Source organism: Anabrus simplex, chromosome 4, assembly GCF_040414725.1.
Source record: "Anabrus simplex isolate iqAnaSimp1 chromosome 4, ASM4041472v1, whole genome shotgun sequence".
Classification (NCBI taxonomy): Eukaryota; Metazoa; Arthropoda; class Insecta; order Orthoptera; family Tettigoniidae; genus Anabrus; species Anabrus simplex.
Genome location: NC_090268.1, coordinates 230020996 through 230047667, shown reverse-complemented (window position 1 = coordinate 230047667; position 26672 = coordinate 230020996). Strand labels below are relative to the sequence as shown.

The following is a 26672-nucleotide window of genomic DNA, read 5'->3' as shown; positions in this document are numbered from 1 at the left end:
AGAAACGTTTGCTTCGAGAAATTCGTGTAACCGAATTTCGAGTAATAGAGAAATAAATATACGTCAAGAATAGGACAAACGGCCGGGAATTGGAAGGTACTTGGTGATATCGAGGTTCAACTGTATCTTGTACGGATTGAAATAAAACATCCAACTTATGCCCGGCTCCATGGCTAAATAGTTAGCGTGCTGGCCTTTGGTCACAAGGGTCCCTTTGCCGGGCTGAGTGGCTCAGACGGTTGAGGCGCTGGCCTTCTGACCCCAACTTGGCAGGTTCGATCCTGGCTTAGTCCGGTGGTATTTGAAGGTGCTCAAATACGACAGCCTCCTGTCGGTAGATTTACTGGCGGGACTAAATTCCGGCACCTCGGCGTCTCCGAAAACCGTAAAAGTAGTTAGTGGGACGTAAAGCAAAATAGCATCATTATTATTATTATACAAGGGTCCCGGATTCGATTCCCGGAAGGGTCGGGAATTTTAACCAACATTGGTTACTTTCGCTGGCATGGGGCTGGGTGTATGTGTCGTCATCATCATTTCATTCTCAGCACGACGCGCAGGTCGCCTACGGGCGTCAAATCAAAAGACCTGTACTTGGCGAGCCGAACATGTCCTCGGACACTCTCGGCACTAAAAGCCATTCACCATTTCATTATTTTTTTCATCCAACTTTTATCTTTCGTTTTCATATTTTTTAAATTTTACTGCACTCACATCAAAGTCTAATGAAATCGGGCCATGCGGCGTGCTTTCTGGGATACTAAATTATTGAGACTTGACTGGCATCATTGGACCTTGTCCTTTCGATGCTGAAGAGGCCGGTTTCAGTGAGCCGGTCTTGGGTCATATCATTTCATAGTTCTTTCCAAGTTCTAGTTGGAAAATGATTGTTTGGCGAAAGAAACAATAACAAGGAAAGTTGGAAACTATTAAGTCTGGGACACTTGCAGCTATGATTGATTTATCTACTACTAAATAGCTGTGATTAGTCGGTTACAAAGGTCGTGGTGATGTCTTTTTTTCAGTGCGTTTTGTGAGAGCGTGCCGATCATGTTACGAGAGGCAGCTATGCTAGGCTCAACACAATAGTAATAATAGTAATAATAAACTGCAGCTTGATTCATTTACCTGTTATCTACGTACGAATTGTAAAATCAATCTTTTTTAACCTGTTCTACAAAAAAATAATTCTTTTAACTATTCCCCTTCAAAATGGCATTTAGGTAATATTATTTATTTAATTAATTAATTATTTTTGCAGGGAAGTCTGTGCCCCCCCTTAAGCCCCATGTTCGCCTGCAATGCATGCCTCTAGTCCCTAACGTTACGCCACTGATTGATGGAAAGTTCATTAATACGGATAAATCGTGGAGATATGCGTAGCACTGGACCAAATATTTTTTCCTGTAATAAATGGCATCTAAGCTTTTAACTCAATACTTTGATCAGCCTGGACTCTTAACATTGGGTGTTATGTTGTATTTCTGCTTGGCGTAGTACCTGTTTGCTATGTGTTTGAAAAAATGACAGAAGTCTATGTTTTGAAATCCAAGACTTTATCATCAGCTGTCCCTTTTATTGGTTTTCTCGGTTCGTGATTTCCTTGACTGATGTGGAGTTTCTCTGTCAAGGTATTCACATGGGAAACTATTTCTGTATCCTCCACCACTAAATATAGACATATTTAACTTCCTAATTCCTTAACCACTAAAAAGAAAAATCTGAAAAAGAAAAATGAAGAACTTTCAGACCTGATACTGAGAATTGAGCAAGACATAATATTTAAACTATTAAAAAAAAAAAAAAAAAAAAGTAGTGTTTGAAGATCGCTGCAAAATAAATATGCACATATAAAGTGGAGTTGCAGTGGTCTGCTTTACTATAGCGATCGTAGCTAAGGCTTTCGTTGGTTTCGTTGTAAAGGAACTGTATTGATGTCTTGTATACCTTACCAAACCAAATCCCATGGCTCAATAGACCTGAAGGGTCATGGCCTACGAAGTGACCACTGCTCAGCCCGAAGGCCTGCAGATTGAGATGTTGTATGGTTAGCACGACAAATTCTGTTGGCCGTATTCTTGGCTTTCTAGATCGGGTTTGTGTACCTTACATGTTTTTGCTTTCAAATTTCGTGTTTACTCAATAAAAGTCGCAGTTTTCTGTCATTCTGTACCACTGCTTGTTCAGAGGGGGTTTTTTTTTTTCAGCGATACAGTATAGGCGACTCATTTTAACAAATTATTATTAGTTTAATTCATTGATAAATTATTCGTCCTGTATTTAATGAGCGAATCATTTGGAAAATTGAATACCATGAAAGAATAGTTTTTTACCCAAGGATTTTTAGACATAGTGATACATTAGATTCACTGATTTTTATCCCTGATCCTACTGAATAATTGAGGTTATTAATACCTGTGAACTGTATTCCTGAAATTGAAGGCATGTTGTTTAGCCAGTTTGATCCACTGATCTTCACTTTTGCTCTCAACTGGAAATGGCATGACAGGAAACACTCTTGAACATTTCGATTTTTTTCCTGATCTAATTGCATCACCTTATGTAATTCTGATGATTACCGTGGCTTATAAATTATCTCATTACCATAAACCATGATGCATAAGAAAGAAATTCTATACCAGAAAATGAAAGTAAAGCTTAACAGTTGTGAAATACAACTGTGAAATAAATAATCAACAACAAAAGATGTTGTGTAGCCTTTATTTTCATCTATTTATGATTTCTGGCAAGGGTTTTTTTTTAATTTATTTTTTAAATGATGTTTGGGGCATGGAATACATTACACTTATTTTGTCACCAGGGGTGTGTATTTTTTGTCATAGGCTGATCAACAAGATATTTTTTAAAATCTAATTATGGACAATAATATTTGACAACTTGAGAATAGTGTAATTGTGAAGATACATACATATTATTGTTGATAAAGGTACTGGTCAAAGAATTGCAGACTCGTGTAATTTAAAAAAAAAAAAATGAACCTATCTAGTCTGTGTTATGTGCATAAATGAGTTGTTCAATTCTGTATAAGCCCATTTTGTACAGTTTGAGCACATTAATTTCAGTACTGCTGTGTGCCTTTATTAACAGACTAATATTTACTTGGAATGCATAGTCACTTATCTGATCTAGCGTGTTGAAAATACCAAGATGACAGAGTTTACTTATAATTAATAAACTTTAAGGGTCCTTGTGGACTTTAGCAATTTTTGAATGTATCATGATTGAAAGATCCAGAACATATTGAGTGGGCTAACTTTCTGCTTTTCCTAATCTGTGACATTTATTGAAAGGTAACAGTTTGTAACCAGATGCAGACATGAATTTAAGTCATTATCCAAGTTGGTGGTGGTAGGAAATATTAGGGATATTCTGCATGTGGTATGATGATATGCATGTTAATTAGTAATATGTCTGTGATCATTATGCTACCCATTCATGTTTGGTATAACATTATGAAAACAGCATAGCACAAGGATAGATCAGGTATACTGATATTTAAACAATAGTTCTACTTGACCAAGTATAGCTTCTGTGGAAGTTGCTTCAGAGTAAACTGTGCTTGTTGTGCCTGTATATATGTATGGAATTTAAATAAAGAATAAACAATATATTTTTGTGTTTTTTTAATTACCCAGTGGCCTATTCCTTTTTTATAAAAGCAGCCCTTTCTTCAGTTTTAGTGGAAATAAATTGGCAGTGACTCCGTAAATGAAAGAGAGGACTACTTTTATCACACCATTATTATGCATGAATGTACTGAAGCTGGTATAATTTTATCAACCTTTAGCAAAGATCTTACACTGAATTTGAAATAAATTGTTACTCATCGTCTTCTATTCTTTGCCTCAAATCAAATTCAGAATTTTATACAAAGGTGCTGAATCTCAAAATTTAAATTTTTACATGCTAACTTGAAGAGAGAGCTTTGAACAAAACTTCAGTGGTGCAATCAACATTGGGTCTGTCTTTCTGGGATGGGGAATGTAGAGCTTTCTTTATTTCACTACTTTATCCCAGGTTTTGTCTATTAAGATTTTGCTGCATTTCTAAATTAATATGGAAATTGGACATACTGAGAATAACACTATCGTGGATCTTGGACTTCATACTTATTGACCCTCAGATTAGTGCATTCATCCAACCATCAAAGGCAATAATTGAATCAGTATACACAACATAGCTCATTAGGTCAATGACCAAGCTGTGAAAGTTTCACAGACTGAAATATTGGTCATCATTCACCCATACCATTTAAAAATGCCATTTAAAATGTCAGTGTTTTCCATAATTGATTCAGATTTCAATACATTCTTATTGTAATAGTAGGTGTGATTATATTCTTGTTCCATGGTCAAATGATGGTTATACTTTAGATCCATTATGCTTATTAATTTGCTTGGATAGTAATTTTATAATACGGATTTTCAAGAAAGAAATAGTCAAAATTATGATAGGTATGGGGTATTTGTGTGCTGAAGCATTCCTCTTTGCTCTATTCTTCTATCCCTACATATCTTGATGTCCAATGAAGTGACAATGAACTGTGCCATGTTCGGGTTTCTCCTTGGAAGGAATATGTCCCAACACCACTCTCTCCACATTGCCTACCTTCCCTCATCTTGCTGCAACATCTCTTTTGCACAACGTTTACTGATTACCTGTCCTGTAGCTTGGCATGCTATGTACCCATACTGATGTTATTCAATTAAAATTTGAAATATCCAGTCAGCCTGAGGGGAATCACAGCATACACAGAGGATGATTATCATGTTGAAAAAATTCACACAGTGCAACATTTGAATTTTCTTTCTTTCATGGAAACTTAAAACAATTTATAACAAATATTATCAGTTAAATCTTATTTGTTAGTTTCTACCAGTCAAAGTAAGATCTGTTACCAGAAATAATAATAGCCTAATAATGACAGTAGCAGCAATGATGATAATAACTTTTAAAAAAAAACAGCATACCAAAAGTATGCATCTTTGCTGAAAATATAAAAATGAACACACACACACACACACACACACACACACACACACTTGACAATTCTGTTTATGCTACTGCACGTACTTATTAATAGAAGTAAATGTTTAGGTTACTTGCAATGAGTTCATGAACCATATACAAATATTTGGAAAGGAATAGAAGTAAATGTTTAGGTTACTTGCAATGAGTTCATGAACCATATACAAATATTTGGAAAGGAATTTAGCTTTTGCATGGAGTGTTGTTATACAGGACAAATAAGAAAGGAAATGAGGCTAGAATTCAGGAATGTGAAGTCCACCACTACTCGGGTGTATGTCCACCACTATTCGGGTACAGATGCAGATGAACCAGTTATCCTAAAAGTTTTTAATGTAACTTTCTCTGCTGTACCTTTTCTTATATTACTGTACGTTAGTGTCTTGTAGTACTTATACCAAAACTAAATACAGTATGTCATTTGTGATGATATTTAAACTGAATAAGAACAAATAAGATCCATATTCTATATACTTGTATAGTTTCAATAGCATTTTCAAGATCTTTCCAAAAGATTGCATATAATTTACTATAGTTTCCTAAGTTTTGTACCATAAACAGTGTCGGTAATGAGTAACATCCATTATGCAACAAGCATGCGTAAAAATTGAAATAGATGTTCCTTTTCAATATTTCAGTAATATTCTGAATGTTGCTGTAGTTTTAGGTTAGGACATTCAAATCCTGATGTAAGGGGTTGGGTGGTTTTTTTTTTTTTTCTCCTGTAATTTGTTAACATCAGTAGGCACATGTTAAAAGTTAAGTATCGTGTTAACTATTCCTGGAGTACTTGTAATGTGTGGAGTGATTTTTATACCTGTACCAGCTATTAGCTCTAGCTAACATTTCTTAAGAGAGGGGGATAATTACCAAAGTTGCTTAGTTACTACTTTACTACCAGACTGCTGAGGTTTGTATCTGGGTGGATGCTAGGATGGAATTTTCACTTTGAAAAATGTTACTGGTAGCTGGAAGACCTTCCAATTTTAAAACCTAAATGTACCAAAATGTACCAGATTCCCTCCAGCAACCACAGAAGTATGTGGGATAAGCTGAGAAAAAGTTTTGTGTTTCCTCAGTTTCACTCGTAAGAAGTGAAATGATTAATTGGTGTTTAGTGTCCCATATTTTTCAGATATTTCAGTTTAGGTCCATCCTGATGATGTTGAGAAATAAACACAGTAACACTCTGTTAATATGTTCCTCAAGGGACTGTGGTCTAAACATATAATTAATAGGACAGCACTATTAACAGGAAATGTTTTATGAGATGAGGAAAGTAATTTTGACAACAGTTCATAGGAAATTTATTTTTATTATCAAATAGTTAAAGTGAAAATGCAAATATATTTAATTTCTTTGAAAAAAGCCTTTCATTGTTGTTTGCTGAGTGTGTGTACTGCTATTGTGAATTATATCTTCTGTGCGGGTCAAACAACTATTGGCAACATTTGATCGACATCTAGGAGCAATACTTACGCATTTTTGAAGCAGATGTACTGTTCCAAGGGCTTTGTTTCATGTGGGGTCATTATCGTCTGCAGGTTCAATTTCCTCATCGTCTTCATTTTTAGCAGGAACAGCAGCATGATCCACAGTCATTTAGATGATATCACAGGCTTTTGATATCACCAGGTCATTGTCAACTGACACAAAATCCTGTAAGTTAACGTCTCCCAACTTCTGTACTGTCAGGGATTCTTTTGAATGTTAAATTCCATTAATGGAAATTAAAGTACTGCTGAGGTGTTAACTACATGCCCTCCCAAACAATGCTGGCTAGAGGGTTTCTTTCAAGTAGAGGATGAAATTTATTTAATGCACTCGAGGTGCAATGAGCGCACGTACCCTGCTTTTAAACATTTCGTAATTTATACTGAATTTTTACTCATTTCCGATCCAAAAAAGAGTTCTATAAGCAGAATTTGTTTACATTATATTATACAGAATTATATATGAAACTTCACAGACCACATAGAAAGAAAATGAATGGAATAACAATAACAGCAGGAGCACATCAGTGAGGTTATACTGTATCTTTCAACTTAGTATTTCTAAGAGAAATTGTGATTAGGTACAATGTTGGTCAAAATGTGTGTTCTAAAATGCTTGGTGAGCAACATTACAAAGATAGATTCAGCTGAAGAATTCAATATCATCAAGAGAAACTTCCCATGTAGTCTGTATTATTCTAAGTTGAGTTGAGGAAATTATTTGAAAAGCTGGTGCTTGTAGCTTTCTTGGAATTGTGCAATCCCAATTCTTCAAGTTGAAAAGAGGAAACCTCACGAGTTGGCTTGCTGTTGTACTTATGAATTGATATTTACAAATTTTAAATAATTATCAATCATATGGTATAATCTGTTAGAAAAATCATCTTTGTATTTTTAATCATCATTTCATCTTGTGTATTTCCAGGTTGTTGTATTTATTTCAGAACCTTTCTGCAGCATTTAAAGATCGCCATGATGACTGAATATAAGACAAATTTATATGGAAGTAAACAGTTTCAAAGACAGAAATAGGTTACTAAGTATGTTGCTATGCCATTAAGGAGCAGTGCTCTTAAGATCCATAAATCTGGTACCTAAATATACGGGGGTTTGAGTCATAAGTCATGGCAACTATTTTTTTCTCGCAAACAGGAGACAACACGGAAAATCTAAGATATACATTTGGAAATATAGGGCATGTACTTATGCATAGTGCTTGAAGACAAATTCTGACTTCAGGAGATTCTTGTAGGAAGGCGACAGAACACAGGCCATTGGTAAACTTTGTTTTATTGTGGTATAGACAGTAAATACATAAGACTACGTACAAAGGACGGGTCTCCACTTGTTACAGACCTTGGAAATAATCACCCAAGGTTTCCACTGTGCGTTGCCAGCGGTGGGGCAGGCGCTGAATACCATTTGCTGCATGTTTATCGCTAACGTGCGACACCTCTCCCCGAAATGCTGTTACGATGTCCTCTTTGTTAGCAAACCGTTGTCCACGTAATGGCTTCTTGACTTGGGGATTGGATCATAGTCACACACCTAATGCTTCCCGCAGCTCTGCATAGCATTTGTGTACATATCTGCCATGGAGAACTGCTATTTTAACATACAATCATTGCTCCTGCTTGTTGACTTCATTTTGTGATGCTCTCACTCACACACTGAACTTGGAGCATGCTTAGACCCACACTGTTGTTTGCATACACCATCTAGTGGCATCATACGCAAGTACATACCGTACGTTTCCAAATGCACATCTTAAGAATTTTCCACGTTGTCTTCTGTTCGCGAGAAAAAAAAAAAAGTTGTCATGGCTTATGACTCGACCTCCGTATAAATAAAATCTCGGAGTTTTATTAAAGCAACTGATATAACAAAGTCCTTGGTTAGGCCAAATCTTGTGGAGAAATCAGCAAAAATCTTAAGGATAATCCCTCTCCCTCGTATCATTAAACCAACGATGGGGTATTTTTGTTAGATTTGGGGGTGATGTCTTGAGGATTGATGGAAGAGGGTTGATCATAAACTTACTTGCATGCAGTTATTTTAATAAACTGTAACTTGCCCATATAGCACTCCATATCTGTAGAAGAAATGTACATTCTTCTATGTATGTTCTTGAGAGGAGGAAGAGAGAGAGGAAAAGAAGACCAAAAGGTATAGTTGAAATATGTTTTGTAACATATTATAATAACAATAGAGTAGCCTCTGTGGCCCAGGCAGCAGTGCGCCGGCCTCTCACCGCTGAGTTCCGTTGTTCAAATCCCGGTCACTCCATGTGAGATTTCTGCTGGACAAAGCGGGGGTGGGACAGGATTTTGTCCGGGCCCTGTCATATTTCATCCCAGCAACACACTCCAATATCATTTCATTTCATCAGTCATTCATTATTCATTGCCCCAGAGGCTTCGGCAGCTGGCACAATTTCCTATCCTTGCCTTTAGATGGGGGCTTCATTCCATTCCTGACCTGGTCGAATGACTGGAAACAGGCTGTGGATTTTCTATAGTAACAATAGACAATAATTTCAAAGAATACTTGAAATCATGTCGTCAACTGCCTTAGTTTTGCAGTGTTGTGTATCACTGTTGCAGCTGTAGAATATAATTTACTATATCTTTTTAAAGATAAATTATGATAATGATTATAACTTAGATTACTTGAGATATTGGAGCCCCAAAGCCATGCAATTAAAATCCTTAGCGATTGCAATATAGTAAGTGTATTAACAGGAAATCTGGTGATTTAACATCGTACTACTAACAAACTGAAGGTTTTCAGCGAACAGAAAAGCTAATGTGGTAATTAATGAACTAGTGCTACTGAATCTGCTTAGATTTTATGCCCTTCATTCTATAATAACTTTTTATGCATACCACTAAAGGGTGTAATATAAAATGAAAGGTACTAATGCTTACGCAATGCCATACTTTTTCATGTGAAAAATTTGAAATTCCACAAAGTAAGTTTTGGAAGATGAAAGTCTAGGAAAGTGACACTTAACTGCAACTTAAAAATGAGACTCTGAAATTAAACTCTCTTGAGTCTGTTATTACTGTAACTGGCAGATTTTTTAAAGTTCTAATTGATCACCTGCTGTTTTAATACCAGTAACTTTCGTAGTACACTAGATCCTCTATTATCCATCGCAGTGAAGGGGAGGGAAGGAGTGGATAATCATAAATGACTGATAATCCGTTCAGTATGTTTTAGAGCATTTTTATATTCTTTTAACAAAGGTTCTTCCCTCTGAACTTTACTACCAGCAATTTTTTCCTGATGTCCATTCTAAAGGAGTAAAGTAATGTCTTAGAATGGAGTATCATCTTGCTGAATCAACTGCATGAGGGTTTCTGCTGATTCAGTTGCAGTTTATAGGGGAATCGGTCCCTTCTTCCTCAACACAGTTTTCACGGTCCACGGTCACCAATGCACCGTTTTCAAAATTTTCTGTTATTCTAATTACTGTTTTAATGTCTTAACACTTCATGTCTTCTCTTATTAAGCTGTTTTTTAAGACATTTTATTACAGAAAACATTCATTCAAAATGAGAACTGAAGTTAAACTGACTGTAGTTGACGAGATGCAACCGTGTGGTTGACTTTTTAAATCTTTTATGAATGATCGGTGACCTTGGACACTTTATACCTTATTGTCATAAGAGATGCAACGTTTTATCATTATTGTAGCAGACATGGAGAAGTTTAGCTGGAATTATTTCAAAAATGGACAGGCTGTCAGATAAGTTCTACTGTATTCCAGTATTCATTGTTATGGGATAAGGCATATAATCCCCTAAATTCATTTTTAACAGATCCTAACCGTACAACTGTAGAGCTACTAAAACAATTATTTAAATACTTTCAGTATTTTGAGTCTTCCTAAGATTCCACAATTAATATAATCTTTGATTTACAGAATGAAAAGATAATTCTAGACTACGGTATACGGTAATCTTATTAGGAGCTGAGGACTCGTAAGAAGAAATCCTTACGGAGAAAGTGGCAAAGTATGCTATTGTCCTATAGAAGAAACAGTTGCTGTTGCTTGAAGAAGCAATATATGTTCCCCAGTAGACATATTTAATCCATATCAACGGGCTTTTACTTGCTAGCCAAGTGTCATTTGAGATAACTTAACCTAAATTAGTGCCAACGAATTTGCTGGGTGACTGTTGCACTAATTCAGGTTGGTTCTGATTGGTTATGGAGTCATATTGGAAAATAACATGAATTTCCCTTCCAGTTATTGAGAGTTAAGTTCTGGAAATAGGCTAACAGTAAAAAGCTTCAGTGAGATCCGTTTCTGCTCTGTGAACTTATTTTCATGTATTCATTGTTTTAATGTGGTACCAGAAATTAGTTGTCTGGCTCCTTGGCTGAATGGTCAGCATAGTGCTCTTCATTTCAAAAGGCCCCGGGTTCAATTCCTAGCCGGGTTGGAGATTTAACCTTAAATAGTTAATCCCCATGGCTCGGGAACTGGGTATTTGTGCTGTCTCCTTCATCCCTGCAACTCGCACAACATTATCTTCCACTACAATAGCACAGTTTCCTACATGCTGCAGATGCCGTCCACCCTCGTCAAAGGATCTGCCTTCCAAGGACTGCACCAAGCTAGAAATAGCCTTACAAAATTAGTTATGTACAGTATAAATGAGTTAATCTGTTACTGGCTTTCCTTTGGTTGTTGCTGGAGCCAAGAAGAAATCACTGTGTTATGGAACTTCATGGTCGTAAATATTTGCTTTATCTTTCAGGACTGCTTATTTGATTGCACTTAACTTTTAAACATTATGATAATTTTTTGTTTTAAATTACAGCAAATTGATGTCCAGATTTTATATATTTTTTTTAAATATGCTCTGTTCTTTGAACCTAACAAGTTTTGATTTTAAGGTTAAAAAGGCTAAAATCGTGGATGAACCTGTCTTCCTATTATTTTCTGTGGTATAGATTTGATAGCATTTGTATTGATAATCGCACATTATTTTTTTTCTGTTGCAGCATGCTTCCTGCAAGAAAGTGATATGTTCATGGATGCTTTAAATGCTTCATCAAAGAAGGAGCCTCGGAAACGCAAGCGCCGTATTAGCATCAGCAAGGAAGGGTCAGATGCCAAAAAGGAGACTGGTAACAAGGAGGAGACTACACCACCATCCTCTCCCATTGGTGATGAAATCAGATCTCCCCCTTTGGTCAAACCAACTCTGAAGGTACATTTTTCTGTAATTTTAGATTTAATAACATTTGCTTAATATTTTGAGCTGAAATTTGGCAGTTTTAATCTTCGTATTGCAGGATGCCTAGAAAAGAAAGTAATATGATTGTTATTATATTAAGAATCTAAACAGACTTGAAAGCTGAGTGACTCCGTTGCTAGTTTCTCGTCTGGGGGGTCACTATTAAATTCTAGGTCAAAATAAGGGATACTTTCAGAACAGCAAGTCAGTTCATGTTAAACATAAAACCTTAAAACTCCTGGTTTGTTTGCCTTTTTGGGGGATTTTTTGCTGTATGTTTTAAAACTAAAAATAAGTTCTGTTATTAGTAATAATTGCTGTATTTTGGTTGTTGAACAGTTTAAACACTGCCTAAAAATTATAAAATTGATTGTATTCACAGTTTTATCAAGATACTATGGAAACAGAAGAGGACAGGGAGGGTGATGATACAGTGAGAGACAATGACAAGGAAGATTTGGAAAATGTGGATCTGAAAGATGAAGAAAGGAAAGGTAACTTTACTTTAAATGTATTTTGGACTGGTTGGTTGGTTGGTTGGTTGGTTGGTTGGTTGGTTGGTTGGTTGGTTGGTTGGTTGGTTGGTTGGTTGGTTGGTTAATAATTTTTAAAAAAATGATTTCAGATGGTATGTCTACACTTGAGGATGAAGAAGATGACAGTGAGGATATTGATGATAAAGATCTTGATGAATCTGAAGAAAAAAGGAGAAGGTTATCTAAAGAGGATATCAGTGGATCATCGGTGTCTTCCTCACCAAAGAGAGAGTCTACTGAGGACAAGTCTCAAAGATACCCTGGTGGTGTCCTTATTTATCACAAGCTAAGAAAGGGACCTAAAAAGACTGTACGATGGAAGCCAGAAAAAGACCTAGAAGTAATAAAATACTTTGAACTGGATGAAACAGAGAGAGGTAATTCTAATCAGCATTTAAACACAGTTCCAACTGAACTTAGCTTTAGGAATTGTTGAACTGATAAGCTAGTCAGAAGTGTCAGATGAAAACTTTGCAGAAAATTTGCGCTGTATTCATGTTCTTTCTGTAGTCTCAGCATTGGTTTTATATTTTGTCTTATTTTTCTAGTTAATGTTACCAAAACCTTTCTGGATATGAAGCAGATGGAGAGGAGTCATGAGAGGGAAGCTTTTATGCTGGCTAGAAAACTTCGTAAGTTTGCACTTTTATGTAGAGTTTTGTATTTTTAATTTCTGTTCATTTGATTTGTTGCATAATATAATTGATTTTTTTTCAGCTCAAGATGATATAATGGAAGAAAAGACTCCATGGTTGCCATTGATTCCTATTGACCTTCCTCCAAGCCTGGCTGAGCCTGGCAAGTGCAGTCGAGAGAAGGATATACAGTATGCTCGTGAAAAGGCAACTCTCCAGGCAATCTATTTCAACCGTGCTATGTAAGTGAAATTGTTGTTATAGGTACATTCCATATCTCATTTCTTTTTATGGATAAACAGTTTTGAACTAAGGGTACATTTTGTTCCTCCTCAGGATTCCAGATTCTCCTGCGGAACCAGATATGGAAATTCATGCCACTACAGATCCTACTCCAATACCTTTGGATGATGTCACTGGCAATGCAGATAGTGTGAATGACTTCCAGAACACTCCTTGGCCCGAACCTAAACCAATGATCATACCTCAGTCACCACCGCAACAGTTCCCATTGCCACAGCAAACTCAGTTTCCTTCCTTTTCCTCTCAGTCATTCAATACTCCTCAAATGTATCCTGGGCAACCCGTCATGGCTAATAACATGGCAGGACCAGTCAACATGATACATCCTAATGCAATGACTTCTGGAAATGGAGACTGGAGGGTAAGTTTCACACAAACTCATTATATTATATATCATATGTTTATTTTTCATTTATCTTATTAGTAACCGACCTCAGTAGTGTGCTTGGTTAATCGATGCAACAACTTCTATGGATGTTTACAATCAAGGTGTTAATATGGGCATATGTATTATGAATATGAACATTGACTTATTGACTTCCAGCATATTAAAGAACTACTGAAAAAAAAATGAACACCTACAACCTGTTTTCCAGTCATTGACCGGGTCAGGAATGGAATGATTGGAACAGATATAGGCTATTAGTACGATGGGGTCGCCACTCCCAAAGTGATTTAGTAATGACTGATAGATGCTATGAAATGAGAATGGAGAGTGTTGCTGGAATGAAAGATGACAGGGAAAACCGGAGTACCCGGAGAAAAACCTGTCCCGCCTCCGCTTTGTCCAGCACAAATCTCACATGGAGTGATCGAGATTTGAACCACGGTATCCAGCGGTGAGAGGCTGCCGTCTGAGCCACGGAGGCTCCTAAAGAACTACTATAGGACAAAAAATATACCAGGGTGTCAGAATCAGTCTACAGACAATTGAAGAGATGTTAAACAAATAACATTTATCATACTATCATTTGTAAGAATTGCTATCGTTGATCATTTTCGGATCAAATGAATTTCCTCTCATTTCAAAAAAGACCTTTCTTCAAAATTCTACTGTGTTCTAAATTCAGCCTCTCATTATTTCCAACTCCCTAGCATTACCCTTCCTTGTCATTATCAAAAATGTAGAATTTATGGGAACTGGCTGAAGAGGAAGTGTGTAGCAACAACCAGATAGGTGGCAAGAACTTGCTTGGATTTGCAAAGAAGACAACTTTTTTTTTTTTTTAACTGTACTCAAATCTTTACAACTTCAAGTGGACAATCCTATGGATTCCAAAATATTAAATTTTCTCTCTTTCAAAATCTTTGTCCTAAAATTGAATAACATGATATAATTAAACTAGGATAAGGATAACTTGATATGGGCAAATTATTATAATGCATAGTCTTTTTATGTCCATAATGTTAGAGTAATTATAATGTTAATTGATTTCCTTATATTGATATGTTGCTCTTTCTTTTTCAGACTGGAGATGGCAAAGTGATTGCAATGAATGATATTGCTGCACCTATGGATATTTACAATCAAGGTGTGCCCCCTGTCAGTGCTAATATGGGCATGCATATGAATATGAATATGAACATGGGCAACATGAACATGGGAATGGCTTCAAACATGGGAGGAGCAATGCCTCCAGAAATGAACTATAATATGATGGGTGGAGAGGATATGGGTCCATATCCCCCACAGGGCTTCTCAATGGGTGGACCTCCCAACATGTTCGGTTATCGAGGAAGCCGTGGCCCAGGTATGGGCATGGGAGGTGGAATGCGAGGTGGCAGAGGTAGCAGAGGTGGGCCAGGTGGACCTTGGTTTCGACCTATGGGCGGTGGTGGTGGAAGCAACTGGCAAGGTGGTGGCCGAGGAGGTACGTTGAGATAAATTTACTATTAATTAAAAAAATATCAGTGTGAAGAGTAGCATCTCACTGATAATTAGAATATCAAGATCACATTATTGCTTTTCAGTTATTGCCGTAATTGACCAGGTATTAAGCCTTGAATAGGAAAATGTAAAACCTCACTTTTGTAACAATATTACTGTAGGAGATTATGTAAATCCAGTAAATATACTTTTTTTTTCACAACTAAACTTAATCGGGCATATTTTTTTTTTTTTTTTTTTTTTTTTTTTTTTTTTTTTTTTTTTTTTTTTTTTTTGGCAGTCACTTTGTATAGTATATTTCTATGCATTAGGCTTCTTTTGTTATAATTTTTGTAAGTTATAAAAATTGGAGATTTTGGTGAAATGTGGGAAATTTTGCTCACACATGAGAAGATTTTTTTCAGAATGAGTTGACAACGTGCAGACTTATTTATGTGTCAGACATGTTGTATTTTGCATTGCTATGGTTAGCAGACAGTCAGTACTGAAGCTGTAGTCAACTCTTATTGTTTCATGCTGTATATTGTTCTTACTTTTATGTTGTATTACATTTTAGAAGAACTTGGTAAGAAAGTGGTGAAATCATCCAGACAATTTTTGCTACGTGTGTGATGAACCTAATTTCCAAGTCCCAGAGGTAAAACTTTACTAATGGAAGTGCAAAAGAGAGGTTAGGAATCCAACATGGCATGGCTCGCACGATGTCAGTGCACTACACAAGGCTGCCTGCTAAGGAACTTAGGTCCGGCTGGTGATAAGATCATTGGTTTGTATTTGTTAGGTCCGACTAATGACAAAATATTGGTCTGGCTGTTGTCTAAACCAGTTTAGAGCAGAGATGTGGCCCACAGGCCTTGTTGTATGACAGTGGACAAAACTTGAATTAATGGAGTATCCCCTGGAAGATCAGCATATTCTATATTCAACAGTGTATGGATAAAAAGCAAAAAGAGGAGGGAAGTGATCCTCCATTTGAAACAAGTTGTTCTTGGCCGTGCTGTTAGGGACGCACAGCTGTGAGCTTGAGTCCGGGAGATAGTGGGTTCGAACCCCACTGTCGGCAGCTCTGAAGATGGTTTTTTATGGTTTCCCATTTTCACACCAGGCAAATGTCGGGGCTGTACCTTAATTAAGGCCACGGCCACTTCCCATTCCTAGGCCTTTTCCATCCCATCATTCGGTACATTGATGGAATCTTATGAGACTGGTGTGGTGATAGGAGTGGAATTGTGGTTGAGAGACGGGGTGGATAATAGAGAAGTATTTCCAGAAGGGTATACAGTCTACCGTAGAGACCGAGGAGATAAAAAGGGACGGGGGGTGTTTATTCTGGTGAAGGAAACTTACTGTTCACATGAATGGTTTACCGATGAAAGGGATGAAATATTAGGGATAAAATTAGTCTGTGATAATATGAAGGTGGTGGGAATTATAGGAACATATAGGCCTGGAAGAGAGGAAAGTGACAAGGAAATACTTGAGAAAATAATAGATTATACTCATAAAAACAATAATAATGATATGGTAATAATTAGGGGAGATCTAAACTTGCCTGAAGTTGAATGGAATGGAGTTGCAAGTGAAGCCCATGAACAGAAACTGGCAAATAAGTTAATTTGTGAGGGAGGATTTACACAAGTAGTACAAGAACGACTCGTCTCAATAACTTGCTAGATGTATTCTTGGTTAAACCATGGGAAATTGTTGATAAAACTGAGGTAATTGAAGGATTAGGTGACCATAAGTCTGTAATAATGGATGTAGGACTCGTGCCAAAAATGCTTAATAAGAGGGTCACACAAGACAAGAAATTATACAGAAAAACTGAAGTTGATGAATTTGGGACTTACCTTAAATCACAATTCAGTTGTTGGATAAGTGAAGGGAATAATGTAGATACACTTTGGGCTAAATTTAAAGGAATCATTTGGGAAGGAGAGAAGAGATATGTACCTGTTAAGAAGGGTAAAATGACCTCAGGCCCTATTTATTTTACAAGGGAAATAAGAAAATTAAAAAGAAAATGTAGAATAGTAAACAGGAAAATCAAAGAGGGTAGGGAGAATACAGAAACTAGAAAACAGCTAATGAGGGAACTGAATAGAGTGAAAAAGGAAGCAAAAGAGAAATATATGAATGGCATACTTCAAGAGGGTAATGACCACAAAGGGAAATGGAAAAAGCTGTATTCATATATTAGGAATCAAAAAGGAAAAGGAATCCAAATTCCTACAATGGTGGGAGAAGTGGGTGAACACTATTTAACAGATACTGAGAAAGCAAATCTATTTAGTAGGGAATTCAGAGATTCAGTAGAAGATTGTCAGGAGTTGGAAACAGTAACAGAAGATAGAGACAGAGGAGAAAAGGTAGTGTGTCAGAAATGTTAGAGGAACTTGGGTGGGAAACTTTAAGGAAGAGAAGGGAGAAAACTAGACTTATAGGATTACATAGGGAAACAAGAAGCTTCTCATTCACAAATGAAGATATTTTCAGAGAAATCCAACTGCTTCAGCAAGGAAAATCAGCAGGAAGTGATCAAATTACTGGGGTGGTATTAAAGACAGTGGGGTGGTACATAGTGCCTTATTTAAAATTTCTCTTTGACTATGTCATAAATACTAGTGTAATACCAAAAGAATGGAAGGAATCTATAATAATACCAATTTATAAAGGAAAGGGTGATAAAAGGAAACAAGAGAACTACAGACCAATCAGCCTGACCAGTATAGTTTGTAAAATACTGGAGAGTTTAATAGCAAAGTACATCAGAGGGATATGTGATGATAAAAATTGGTTCATGAGGAGCCAGTATGGATTTAGAAAGAAATTTTCTTGTGAGGCACAACTGGTGGGATTTCAACAGGACATATCAGATCAGTTGGATTCAGGAGGCCAGTTAGATTGCATAGCCATAGATCTTTCCAAAGCCTTTGATAGAGTGGAACATGGAATATTATTAAAGAAATTGGAGGGAATAGAATTGGACGTAAGGGTTATACGTTGGATAAGAACATTTCTAAATTCAAGGGTTCAGAAAGTCAACGTAGGAAATAATAAATCACAGGAAGAGAAGGTTTGGAAGGGAATTGCACAGGGTAGTATAATCGGTCTGTTACTTTTCCTAATATACACAAATGATTTAGGGAACAATATAACATCAAAAATAAGATTTATGCAGATGACATAATTGTTTATAGGGAAATAAATAACATTGAGGATTGTTCAGAATTACAAAGGGACCTTGAGAGTATCCAACAATGGGTTGAAGAAAATAATATGAAGGTTAATGCAGGCAAATCAGCTGTTACAACATTTACAAGCGGGAGCTTTAAAACTGAATTTGAATATACTCTCGATGAGGTAGTTATCCCAAAAGATGGCAAGTGCAAATACTTAGGTGTGAGATTTGAAAGTAATTTGCACTGGAAGGTTCATGTTGATGACATTGTTGGGAAAGCATACAGATCATTACATGTCATAATGAGGCTACTTAAAGGATGCAACAAAGAAATTTTTTTTTTTGCTATGGGCTTTACGTCGCACCGACACAGATAGGTCTTATGGCGACAATGGGATAGGAAAGGCCTAGGAGTTGGAAGGAAGCGGCCGTGGCCTTAATTAAGGTACAGCCCCAGCATTTGCCTGGTGTGAAAATGGGAAACCACGGAAAACCATTTTCAGGGCTGCCGATAGTGGGATTCGAACCTACTATCTACCGGATGCAAGCTCACAGCCGCGCGCCTCTACGCGCACGGCAACTCGCCCGGTAACAAAGAATTAAAAGAAAAAAGTTACTTAAGTATGGTTCGTCCATTATTGGAATATGCAAACAGTGTTTGGGATCCTCACCAAGAATACCTAATAAAAGAAATAGATAGTGTGCAGAGGAAAGCATCAAGATATGTAACAGGGGATTTCAGGAGAAAAAATAGTGTATCAGAAATGTTAGAGGAACTTGGGTGGGAAACTTTAAGTAAGAGAAGGGAGAAAACTAGACTTATAGATTATATAGAGCCTTTACAGGAGAAGGAGCATGGGGAGAAATCCGTGAGAGGCTTCAGTTGGAAAATAATTATATCGGCAGAACTGACCACAAGTATAAAATTAGAAGGAATTTTAGCAGAAGCGATTAGGGTAAATTTTCATTCATTGGGAAGGGCGTGAAGGAGTGGAACAGTTTACTAGGGGTAGTATTTGATCCTTTTCCAAAATCTGTACAGATATTCAAGAAGAGAATAAACAGCAACGGGGAAAATAAATGAAATGTTAGAGGGCATTCGACCAGTGCAGGCTATTGTAAATAAAAAATGTGTGTGAAAAAATTAATTCCATCCCCTGGTCCATGGAGTTTGGACAGCCAAAGTAGGGGACTGCCTGTAGGGGTGAAGTACAGTGGGAACTTTGAGGGCCCTGGGACCGCTACGGTAGCTGTGAAGGCCCTTCAGGAACTCTGAAAAGTGGTGGCAAAAGGGGCTCTGGTTAAGACGCAGCAGGTCATTATGCTACTTAGGTTCCAAAATGGGTTTTAAAAAAAAGTAAATAAATGCAATGTAAATTTTAATCTTATACCAGTTGCCTAGTATTATTTGAAGTAATTCCACATACTGTATATGAGTTGACTATGATTGTAAGTATAGGAGATATTATGAGTAGAATTTTGTAAACAATATAAATTTATTAAGGATGATCTGTATGTTTAATACAAAAAATTGTTAGCATAAATTGTATATTATTGTTTTCTAGAAACATTTTCTTCTTCTCTTGTTAATTTAAAATTTAGTGCTTGGCAATAATGTATTTTAGAGTACTATTTGCCACCGAGGTAGACACCTCATTTGCAAATAAAGAGATTTTGATTTGATTTGATCGCATAAGACCTATCTGTGTCGGTGCGAAGTAAAGTAAATAGTAAAAAAAAATATAGTTCATCAGAACCTCACTTTTTAACTCAAGAAAATCTTAATGATCTTATTCAGAATTTAAAGTTGTCAAAAAACTGGCTGAAGTTTTACGTTCCAGGCTCAGAGGTTGGAATTTACCCAACAAAAATACTAGGATATGCACTTATCGTAGTCATAGTAGTGATTTTAAACACTACCTCTCTAAAAAGAAAGATGTAGTTTATTCTACTAATATTTGTTTGACCAAGCTAGATAGCTGCAGTCGCTTAAGTGCGGCCAGTATCCAGTATTCAGGAGATAGTGGGTTCGAACCCCACTGTCGGCAGCCCTGAAGATGGTTTTCCGTGGTTTCCCATTTTCATACCAGGCAAATGCTGGGGCTGTACCTTAATTAAGGCTACGTCCTTCCCAGTCCTATCATTTCCTGCCCCATTGTCGCCATAAGACCTATCTGTGTCGGTGCGACGTAAAGCCAATAGCAAAAAAAAAAAAATTTGTTTGGTAAAGGAGGGTCTTAGATATCAACACCAGCCGAATGAGTGCCAGTTGTTCATAGACTCATCAGAAGTGAATTTAAAGGCTGTACTTTTGCACAGTGGCAATAAATATTCATTACTACCTCTAATGCATACCACTGATGTGAAAGAGACATATGAAAATACTGTTAGAAACAATCCAGTATACGAGGACTATCCCGAAAGTTTGTAACAGAGTGTGAGAAAAAAATTTTATTTGTGAAACAACAATTTGACTGCCGACCCCTTGAATACTCGCGAAACCAATTTCCAACTGTGGCTCTAGAAGGGGTAGCCTCACCAAAAACGCACAGCAAAGAAGAATGGCATTCTTCGGCACTTAATTTCTTTTTATAATCATAAAAAATCATTGCTCGAAAATCGCGGCGCAACAGATCCATCTTGCACCTTGTCTGGCTCAGCACTGCCTGTGCTTTCTTCCCTCGCTGTGGAGGAACTACCGCTAGGAGGGATTGCACGCGCATGTTCCAAGGTCGAAAAACATTGCTCTTTCAAATGAAAATAATCCCATTGTCCTCAGAATTATGGTTTACGCGCTGCTAAAAACTTTCAGCATAACCTTCATACTGGGATATCTGTGGAGATTTGAAGTTCATAGCTTTATAACTCGGTTTCCAACTTGTATACACCAAGTTCTGCTGTTTCTTATGTGAATGGGACTCCCAAGGATTGGAAGTCTCACGAAACATGAATATAGTATTCCAAGCAACAAAAATATGTCGAATACCCCATTGATAATCCTGAAAAAGTGCATTTACCTCCATTGCATATTAAAAACTGCAAGAATGAAGGAAGGCATTTTTACAGGGCCACAAATAAAATGAATAATCAGTGATGACAAATTTGAGAAACTGTTAAATCCACTGGAAAATATCTGTTCTAGTTTTCTCGGAAATCATCAAGCAGAAAACTATCATGAAATAGTGACTGATCTTTGACCTGGAGACTGGGTGTTTGTACTATCCCCAACATCCCAGTAACTCTCGCCAGAAATGTGGGTTTAAGAAAATCACTCATGGCTGCTATCACTACTTTTCGTTTTTTGCTCTCAAGTTATTTTATAAATATACACCCTCTTAAGCCATTCAATCACAGTAACATGCTCTGAAATCACAAACTGTATCATGATTGTAATAATATGGGCTCACGCATAGTTTATTAAGTTATCTGATACTAGTCATTACAGTATCCTACTTTCTTCCATTATATCTTTGATATGTGGAGCATTAAGTCTTTGTATAGTATGATTTATACGATTTTCATTGAATATATAAATTAATTGAAAATTATAGCCTTATTCATTTATTTCCTCCTCAATTATTTTTCTGCTTTGCTGTTCATAAAATTGAAACTGAAAAGATACTTCATGGAAGCAACTTCCATATACAGTTACTTTACAAGTAATAATTGCTGCAAAACATGCATCTGATAACAGAACAACTTATGTTCGGACTTCTCTAACCCTAGATGCAGTTCCGTGGATTTTTCTGCATAAGATGGTTTGTGAATTCTTAAAATTCTTAAAATTTCAGCGCAATCTGGCGGACATTGCCAGAATCTAAAAAATTATAAATGTCACAATCACCCACCGGGAAGAGACCTTATCGCTTGGCATACATTGCGTTCCCCATTCCTCTCGTTCTTTCTTAATTTCTTTTGTACTTGACAGCATATTTACATGATATAGATGTTATTGCCTTGGGAACAAGGTGTGAGACTGATATGTCAAAAGAAGAGCTGTAATGAAATTGTGTAACAAAAAACTAGGATTGTTTATCCTTTTGTGTTAGGAAAGATATAATGGAAGAAAGTAGGATACTGTAATGACCAGTATCAGATAACTTAATAAACTATGCGTGAGCCCATATTATTACAATCATGATACAGTCTGTGATTTCAGAGCATGTTACTGTGATTGAATGGCTTAAGAGGGTGTATATTTATAATGTATTTTTATATTTATAATGTGAAACGCTGAACAGTGATTAATCATATATTTTTCATGGTCTAGATGGAGCAATAGTATTCATATGAAATTATGGAATTATGTTATGTATTGAATTAGGAGGATACATTTAATTGTTTCCTTAGTAAAGTCAAAACTGTCAATACAGAATGATTCTTACATTTTGTAATAATAATATTATGTTAATAAATGTGTTACAGGTCGTGGTGGTAACTGGGGTGGACCGAGCCGGACAGTTTGCAAGCACTTTCGAGGAGGCTATTGTCGGCTTGCTGAAAAGTGCCCATATTTGCATCCCGGGGTGAATGGTCCCCAGTACTAATCTAGATTTATTATCAAAATGTTCACTCTCTGTGAATTGATCTCATTGTGAAGATGTATATTTGCATATTGCAGATATGTCTGCAAAGCAATAAGTACTCTACTTACGTGAAGTGTTTTGTGATGAATTTGTAGGAGACATTTAAGAATGCATATCCTCACAGTTGTGATGTTATTTTTGAGGGAACATTCTTAGAATGCTTACCCTCAGCAGCCAATGTGAAAAATGAAAAGAGAATGAGTGTGGGTTATTACTATTGTGTGTTTATGTTATGAAATGAATCATCTTGGTGCTATTTTACTTTTGTACTTCGAATCGTATGAATTTGAATAACTGATTACACTACTGTATTGATATGGACTCCTAAAGCAGTGTTAATTGGACATTCGAGTGAGAAAGACTTAGTGCGTTGACATTGCAGAATAGGAGATGACAGTGGTAAAATGACAAACCAAAGCAAGTTATATTAATTTATTTATTTTTGAAGTTGTAAATACGGAATTCTGTGACCAGTTATGCAGCTAATCATTTACGAAGGAGCTATTTTGTACGAAATACATATGTAATGTTAATTTGAAACAAATTTGTTTATTCATCAATCATTGTAATTTTAATTCCAATTGCAATGTGTAGACTTTTCCGAGAAGAGTTTGCTATAAGCATGCAAGTAAAATTCCATATTATATCAGAGTTATAAGCTTCCTGTTCAATTCCAAGATCATACCAAACCTTTTTTACACTATATTAAATTAATTTATTGGTGGGTAATAAACCTGCATGCAGTTTGTTTCCAGACTAGGGCATTTCACTTGTATAACTTTGGAATTGAACTGGAAAATAAAATTTTGCCTCATATTGAGGTGGTTGATAGCAATAAGATCCATTAATAAAATGATAATATTTATCTGAAGAAATTATGGTAACATAACTATTAAATTCATTTCTGCCTTGGGAGGATACAGAATGAGGGAAGTTACATCATACATTTACTGATCCTTTTTCCATTTACTGTATATTAAATTCTTAATGCTGAAAAATTCAAGCATCTCTCTTTTATTTCTTGATTTATTTTCTCTTCCTATGACATCTTCCTGTCAGACTTCCCGTATTCTGTTCCCAAACAGATCTTTGTTGGTACCTACCTATATGTATATTTTTAAAGGTTCAGGGAGTCAACATTGCAATGAGTGTTTAAAATGTTGGTTATGTAAATAAAATGGTATATAATGATATGTGGAGCATTATGTCTTTGTATAGTATGATTTATACGATTTTCATTGAATATATAAATTAATTGAAAATTATAGCCTTATTTATTTATTTCCTCCTCAATTATTTTTATGCTTTGCTGATCATAAAATTGAAACTGAAAAGATACTTCATGGAAGCAACTTCCATATACAGTTACTTTACAAGTAATAATTGCTGCAAAACATGCATATGATAACAGAACAACTTAAGTTCGGACTTCTCTAACCCTAGATGCAATTCCATGGATTTTTCTGCATAAGGTGGGTTGTGAATTCTATAGATTTCAGTACTCCAGACTGCAAGAAAAGTTTGTGTGTGGGGTTAGGGAAATCATAGATTACTAGGGATATGAAACGAGAGCACATGTCTCGAACTTATTGATGTCTTGCTGACAAAACCCAACTCTTGAGACTCTAGAGAAAAGTATGCACGCTTCTGATCCATTATTAAAATGTTACATCTAAACTTATGCCACGTTCTCAGAAAGTCAGGAAATTAATATATTGTGAAAACACATGATCTTAATGTTGAGGAAAGGAGTTGCATTACAAAACTTTGTCAGACCAATGAAACAGAGGAACATACCAAAAACAGCAAAGAATTAAGAGGGCTGTTAAGAAAGCAGGAGTATGATAAATGGTCTGAACTGAATGTTCATGAAAAAGGAACTGTACTCCATCAAGAATATATGCGATCGAACCGTTGGATTGAGACTCTGAGCAGTTTGCCGAGATCTGAGTGGACAGAAGCCCTCAAGCTGCAATATAATGTAGTTGCAGTGCATGCCCTCCAAGGATGAAGCCAAGATGGAAACCCTTGCACACATTCTCCGTTCTTGTCCAAGAGGGGAGTTTCTTAGAAACACCAGATATCCCAGAATCTGGGCAAAGATTGCAACTGCCCTATCTCAGCAAGGCCTGGAAGTGCATGACGAAGTTCCATGTATTGCCACAGGAGGGAGCATCATCATCAGTAGGTTATTTCATTCCTGCCTCCCACTGGGAGTGCAGGTGGGCCACAGCTAAACTGGTAGCTCTTAGGCCAAGAGATATTTGTTCATTATTGATTATAAAAAGGTGAAAGATTGAGGTATGTGTCGTACATACGTGAAGGAAGGGTAATGGAGTTGGCGCAGAGGCAACCGGAACCACCCATCGCAGACCCCAGAGTGTGCCCGTATTAACCCCCCGCTAGCACTTAATACTGAACACAGGAAAATTAAACAAAATATCACACAAGCATGTGGGGAATAAACTAAAATGTTTCTTGTGCCAAGTCCTTGGGCACTATTATAACTCAGAAGAGAAAACACTGATCACAATAAAAGAAAACAAACAGCAGACAGGAATATTGGTACACAAGTAATAGGGAAAATAATAATAATAATGACAATACATAATAAGAATGGAAAAAAAAGAATAAACTCAAGAATAATAATAATATTAACAATATCATTGAATATAATAAGGATATGAAAAGACTAATAATAATAATAAGTACAGTAGAATGATTATAATCATCACCACCTTGAGCAGCATACAACTGAGAATAGACAGGATGAGGAAACACTATGAAAAGATGATAATAATAATAACAAAAATGATAGAAATGATAAGAAAAAAATAAATGTGATAAGATAATAATAAGATAACCTGTAGTGTACACTGAAAGTGTTTGAGTAATACGAAAATAGGATATGCTTTTAATTTACAAGAACTATGGATAATGCAATGTATAATGATAGTAATAGTGAGAAATGATAGAAAATAACATGTGCAATGAATATGAAGGCGATAGCATGCTAGTGCCCTGAAAACTCAGTCGTTCAGCTTATGGGGTATGCACCACTGCAGCCAGGAACATTGTGACGTGTAGGAATAGTAAATAATATAGAAGCAGTGGTGACAGGAAGAGGAAGCTTCGTGATTGGAGGGGGAAAGAGATGGTAATTTCCAAGGATGCGATTGTTGTTTAGAATGTTGGTAGCCAGAGGGGAAAGGCTTCAAGGATAGATGGATTATAAGTAGTATGGCCGGCTTTAAGGTATTTCAAGCAGAGATTGTGAAAGTGTGCTACCCAAATACTAGGAAAGGAATAGAGGGGTTGGAAGTTGGCAGACGGGGTATCGAGCGGTAGGTGATATGCAGTACGCATAGCATGTCTGTCCAGTTTATGTAATTGTGTATACAGTCAGCTGTGAGCCAGATCATTGAACCGTAAATAACTATTGGACGAATAAAGGGTTTGTAAACTTGGAGGACTTGGGGATGTTTGAGACCCCACGTATGACGTAGTACATAGGGCTCAGAAACGTTGAAGAGACCATTTGTAAATATGGGTAATATGGAGGTTCCATTTAAGATTATTTTGGAATTTAATTCCAAGATAGGTTAGTAAGTTAGTCTCTGTTAGTGAGGTATTATACATAGGTGGACATGTAGGTTTACAAAGGCGGGATTTCTTACGGAAAAAATTAGTTGAGTTTTGGATGGGTTAGCTGTGATATGCCAGGTTTCAAGAGTAGAGAGCTAAATCTG

The 26672-nt window shown here is 36.5% G+C and overlaps 1 protein-coding gene across 7 annotated transcripts in view; it reads left to right on the top strand.

Moving 5' to 3' along the window:
- Window positions 1-24188, top strand: part of LOC136871804 (serine/threonine-protein phosphatase 1 regulatory subunit 10) — a 258835-nt gene extending 234647 nt beyond the window's left edge. For all 7 annotated transcript variants that reach the window (XM_068227211.1, XM_067145407.2, XM_068227213.1 and 4 more), the window contains 8 exons: window positions 11559-11767; window positions 12177-12288; window positions 12420-12707; window positions 12879-12962; window positions 13048-13207; window positions 13302-13629; window positions 14737-15139; window positions 22763-24188. In XM_068227211.1, coding sequence (XP_068083312.1) covers window positions 11559-11767; window positions 12177-12288; window positions 12420-12707; window positions 12879-12962; window positions 13048-13207; window positions 13302-13629; window positions 14737-15139; window positions 22763-22884 — 1706 coding nt within the window. In that variant the 3' untranslated portion in view covers window positions 22885-24188. The remainder of the gene's footprint in view (window positions 1-11558; window positions 11768-12176; window positions 12289-12419; window positions 12708-12878; window positions 12963-13047; window positions 13208-13301; window positions 13630-14736; window positions 15140-22762) is intronic.
- The last annotated feature ends 2484 nt before the right edge of the window (window positions 24189-26672 follow it).